Source organism: Miscanthus floridulus, unplaced genomic scaffold, assembly GCF_019320115.1.
Source record: "Miscanthus floridulus cultivar M001 unplaced genomic scaffold, ASM1932011v1 fs_241_1_2, whole genome shotgun sequence".
NCBI classification, from domain to species: domain Eukaryota; kingdom Viridiplantae; phylum Streptophyta; class Magnoliopsida; order Poales; family Poaceae; genus Miscanthus; species Miscanthus floridulus.
In genome coordinates, this window is record NW_027096447.1 from 5,630 (window position 1) to 11,285 (window position 5,656).

General features: G+C 47.1%; 1 protein-coding gene across 1 annotated transcript; it reads left to right on the top strand.

The window, feature by feature from the left end:
• The first annotated feature begins 4,129 nt into the window (after nt 1-4,129).
• Nucleotides 4,130-5,579, top strand: LOC136530973 (uncharacterized). The gene is made up of 4 exons (XM_066523677.1): nt 4,130-4,391; nt 4,507-4,607; nt 4,703-4,821; nt 5,310-5,579. The coding sequence occupies exons 1-4, from the start codon at nt 4,306-4,308 to the stop codon at nt 5,577-5,579; spliced, it is 576 nt and encodes a 191-aa protein (XP_066379774.1). The 5' UTR covers nt 4,130-4,305.
• Nucleotides 5,580-5,656: the final 77 nt, after the last annotated feature.

Genomic DNA, 5,656 nt, shown 5'->3' on the forward strand with positions numbered 1-5,656 from the left:
ATCAGTCCCTTAATTATGATGCCTCTCGAATGGTTGTCGGAAGAGCTAGAGACAACGTGGTGTCCTTTATAGGTTTTTAGGCTGCTAACTAGTTCATTAACCGACACAAAGTATGGCGGCGGACCAGGTCCATTCTTCAGTTTGTACTTTTACTTACGCATTTGATTACATCTTGATTCCTGGCTGATCAAGCGCAAGGACCTACGTACGCACGGCGCGCCTTATTTGCGCGATGTTTTTTTTCCCCAGCGCTCGTTCAATTTCCATTTCACAACGTTGAAATAATCCATCCATCAAAGTCAGGTATGTATACCATATTACCATGAGGTTATTATTTGTGTGAACTCTTTTCGTATGACAAAGATTAGGCCCATTGTTAATTACTTACAAATTACGTACTTACACCTTACTGGCTTACTGCACGTCCCATGATCAGGGTCACGTCACGTGCCTTTGACTTTGACATCTTAGTGGTTATTAGTTGCAAGCTTGCTCGACGAGGACAACTAAATAATCTTCATTTCTGAATTAAAAGGAGAATACCATGAAGTTATTATCAATTTAAAATGTTGACCTTTTCTTTTCAAGGCATGTAGTCAGGCAGGTAGCATAGATAAATGCGACCAACTGCTCCAGATAGAATAAACTTATGCCACACTTAATCTTTTTTTTTTAAACACAAAGCCAGATTCATTCGAAGAAAGAACTAGCTGAACTAATAACTATGCAGAAAATATATCCTAAAAAAGACAAAGAAAAGGGTCATACTTCCTCCGTCCTAAAATAAATGCAAAACTCGTATTTCGAGGAGTCAAACATTCTCAAGTTTGACTAAATGTTTAACTATTATTTGTTTATAAACTGAATGTTTAAATCTGAATTTTAATTGTGGTGTTTAAATTAGTAAAGCTGGTTATGGGGCAAAGGTGGAAGTGGAAAGCAAGGAATGTAAAATTTGAAGAATTTGAGCAATTTTAGTAAAGTTTTTTTTTTAAAAAAAAACTAATTTTAGTAAAGTTGATTGTGCGGCAAAATATGTTGTTGCTGGTCATGACTCATGACTCACTAGGGTAGCTCAATCGAGTATGAACAATTTTACGCGGCATGAGTGTCAAGTGTGAACCTGTCGCAATGCAGTCAAAGTCAAATCAAACGTGGGTAAACAAATTAACATATATGCAAGAAAGGTTTTAGAGTAGATAGTCTACTGCTGTGCTCGCACGTAGACTTGGTTTTATTATTTCCTCGAGAGACCAAGCGTACGTGTAATGGTCAAAGCGTTAGTCAGTTGTTGACAAGTGTATATATTAGTAGTGTTGCTTTATAAAAGTAAGGTTTACCTTCGTAAAAATATATATTTAAAATCACATTTCCTGTCGACCTGTAATACTAGTAATATACAGTACTGTGAATTTAAATAGCGAATGGAACAGATCGATCGACCTTCAGTTTGCGAATCTCACTCTTTATTAGCTCGATCTGGAACCCAGAACCACATATAAAAGAACAAAAATGTGTGAGAGAGAGGCAGAGACCGCTCCGTGCGTTTTTGCACGGAGTTAATTAACCTCTTAACTGCAAAAACTACAACAAGGACCCATATACTATATATGCACATCAGGTTAATTGACGCCTAGTATATATATACATAAAAAATCGATGGAGCATGCATGCAGTTGATGATCGACTGACGGAGTCGGGAGCTTGCTTGCCGCCCCGGGCCCCGGCCGGCCGGCCGGCTAGCTAGCTTATCAGGGGCACGATCCATTGGGAGCCGTGCAGCCCTGGTTGTTGCCGCCCTGTAGCACCTGCATGATGAGCCCCAGCCAGCTGGTACCGGCGCCGGCGGCCCCTCCCGCTACCGCCGGCGTTTCCAGCAACGGTCTTGCCGCGACGATCATGTTGCAGCACTGCATCAGCACGACGGCCACCAGCACCGCCCTCATCGCCATTGTCGCCGCTGCAGTTGCCATATATACTTGCAGTACGTCGTCCGATCAAAGTTCTGCGATTTCAGACGACGATATATATGGCAGGCTAGAGAACTGTGATTGCAGACGATCGACGATCGATCGAGCTGGTTATGACGTACTCTGGAGTTTGCTTCAGAACTTGTCTCTCGAATGGTTTGTTGGGAGACAAGATGCGTGCATGAGTTCCTTTTATAGCTTCGTTACGCAGGTTTAAGCGCGCGCCGACCGGGTCTATTCTTCGCCTTGTACTTTTATAAACATTTGAATTTGAATTTGATTTACCGGTCGAGGATGCTGCTGCATGCGTCATCTACTAACGGCGCCAACAACGTACGCGCCCGGGGCGGGGGCGCCATCGCTACGCGGTTTTCTTTCAGCGCTCGGTCAAGTTGAATTTCAATTCACAAGGTTGGAAACCCGTCCGTCGATCAAACCAAGCTGGCTAACCCGCCCAAAAAGGAAGTCCCATGTTCCCTCTCTCCGGCCAGGACTAAAAATTATATTACTCCACTTTAAGGATGTCATATCCATAACAAATAGAGTGTTGAGACTTGCGGTCTCAGACGGTGAGGAAGTGGTAGGGGCCTCCACCCGATGAGTGCAGTAATCGGGCGGAAGCTTTGGAAGGGTTGGCACGGCAAGTGGACGTGTAAGGGAGAGACACCTAATGCTGTGGTTTCATTAATACATTCACCAACCTCCTCGTACTGTTATAAGTGTTCCCTATTTATAGGGCTCAACTACCGCCTTTGCGGTGTTTACAACAGTGCCCCTCAACTGCTATAGTACATTCTGGGAATATTTCTCTACTTGCTCTTCGTCTCGGGGGTAATCTTGCCACGCCGCCATCAGATATTGGGCCTGCGTGACCAACCGGTCCAGCGGACCTCAGGATTCGTTGATGGGCCTTTGGCCCTCCGCCGTCGTTCTCCGCCCTGTCTAGCCCCAGGGTTCGGCGATGAACCCTCGGGCCCCCGCCTGCGGTCTCTGCCTCAGGTACGCCGAAAGCCACCGACCTCCGACGTCCGGTTCAGTCGTGCTCCTGCTCGGGCCTCCGCCCATATGAGCAGAGGCCGAACCAGAGTGCCAGCGCCGTCCATGAGCGCCTTCCTTTGCTTACCTGCACACACATATTAGACGTGGGCATTTGATTAGCCTATCAGTGGGGCGGCCTCCGCCCTCTTCGCCCGGAGGTGCCTGCGCGCCTAACGGGCGGAGGCTGCGCCGAGGTTGCACGCAGCATCCTGCGAGCACAGTCTGAGAAACTGTCATCTTTCTAGGGTCAGGGTCTAGAGGCATGGTGGCTGGGCCTTCGCTTAGGTGATCGGTCGGAGACGTCTCTGCGAACTGCTGACCGCGTAGGTCTCCGCTATTCTCGGAGGCCGTGTTACAACAGTTCCCCCCTTTTGAGACCACGATCCGCCTGAGCGTGTACTTCGTTAGTAAACTATGAGACTGAATTTATTAAGTCTAATTAATTTGTTATTAGCATATGTATATTGAAGCATCATATTGTCAAATCATGGTCTAATTAAGCTTAAAAGATTCGTCTCGTAAAGTAGTCGTAATTTATATAATTAGTTATTTTTAGTCTATATTTAATACTCTATACATGTGTCTAAACATTTAATGGGATACCGTGTAATTTTTTTGCGAAAGAAACTAAAAAGGCCTCAATTTCTCTTTTCGTTTCTGGTCGGAATATCCGAAAAGACCAGCGTGAGTGTTTGCGTGACTGGTCATGTCCCACCGGATCGAGTCCAGCGTGACGAGATCGAGAATACGGGGGTGATTGGTTGCACGTAGGTCATTCTGAGCGCCATTCGTGTAATTGGTCGTGTTTGATGCCTGTCTCATATTCTTTCTCTTCGTCTCATTATCTTCACCTTTATGCCCCGTATGGATCCGTTTTCTCGATTCCCACTTCTCTCATGATGCAGGACGACGTGATACACCCATAATACACAGCCTTATATATAATATGTCATACGCTCAAAACTCTCATCCAACCAAATAAAATCTACGGATCAACAACGAAGACAACCAAATATAACCGGATACACGATTTAAGCATGCATCCATCCTAATCGGCTCTCCATCCGATTCTCTCACCAAAGCAACCAGTCAATGGTTCAGAGAGCCCGCAGCCACCCCATGGCCCGCGCCCTCATCCTGTTTTCCGTCGGTCCAACTGAAAAGCAACTCTCCACCTCCTCCTGCTCTTGCCTCTCGTAGTGTAGTCTCGATAGTTGTCACTCCACTGCGGGCACTGGCCTCGTAACAACTGCAGATACGCCCGAGAGCGCGGGCGGAGCCAGCGAGAGGGAAGGCGATGAGGTCGCAGCTCAACGCGTCCGTCTCGCCGCCGCCGTCCTCGCTCCGGCGAGCTCTCCCCTCCGCCACGCCCCGCGCCCTCAGGTACGCCGCGCGCACCACCGTCCACCGCCCACCGCACGTCGCCTGCTTCGGTACGCTCTAAGTTTCTGTTCCGCAGAGCGACGGAGCCTGAACACATAGCTCTCCCTGATTCCAGGTTCCACGCGTTCCCGTGGCGGTTCCGCGCTCCTCCTCGTCACCACGGCCGCGGTGCTGGAGCTCGCTGCGCTACCAATCTGCCCGCCCCCGGCAGCCAAGGTGCGGTGAATCGGTTACTCTGTCACGGTCTGCTTTTGTCAGTTTACCTCGTCCGCACCTTGTTATTTATAAGCTTTGTCTTACATATTAACCAGGAGTTGGAGTGCTCGCCTCGGAGAGGAGGCCCGATGATGGCGACACTACTACTGTGAAAAATGCAGAGGCGCCTAGCACTTCAACGGCCACTGCGAGTTCCTTGCGCTTTCCCATACAGGTGATCTTTCTTCGCTCCTGTTGTGAGCCAACTACAGTGTATTGAAATAGGTGCCACTGGCTGGCTGCCATGTGATCTGAAGGAATCGTATATATAAACTGCAAGTACAAGGCACATGGCAGCATGATTCGAGATGCATGCCATGTTTTCTATGGCAATGTTTGCCAGCTAGAGTCTTTTGTCAGAGTATGCGTGCTTCATGTGCGGTGAGGATACCCTACTTCTGATTTCCGAGCTGCATAGATGGGAAAGCGAATCAGTGCATTTTAAATTATGTGGTTTGATTGTGGTCAACCCTCAGTGTGTTTCCATTGGACATGTATGATACTATGGTTCAGATTAGAATGTTATGCTTAGTGTCGTCGTGTGAGAGGATGCTGAAGGATACTCATACGCAAGGCCCTCTGTCTAGTCAGAGCACTCTACATTGAATTGTCCATTTAATCCACATTATGTTTGCTTCATGCCTTTTTGTTCCATTTTCCCAGGGAAACTGCAACATGGCTGCCATTGTTAGCATAGCATTCTGCTTTCTACACAGAATCGTTTCTGGTCGGATGCAGTTGATGATGAATTTGTTCCCGTGGATGTCAAATGGCATTACAAGTTTGCCATTTGCTTGCATATCTGATCCCACCAGAAAACCCATGCCTCTTAAGCTAGATTTGACTCTTCCGCCACTGCCTAATTTCGGAGGGAGTTTTTCACGATTGTACTATCTGTTCAACTCTCAGCTTGATCGGAACATTGCCTTGTAAGTGTGATTCTGTGATGTATATAATTATGTACTATCTGTATGCTATCATTTCATGCTTCTTTTGTCAACTCCTTAGTT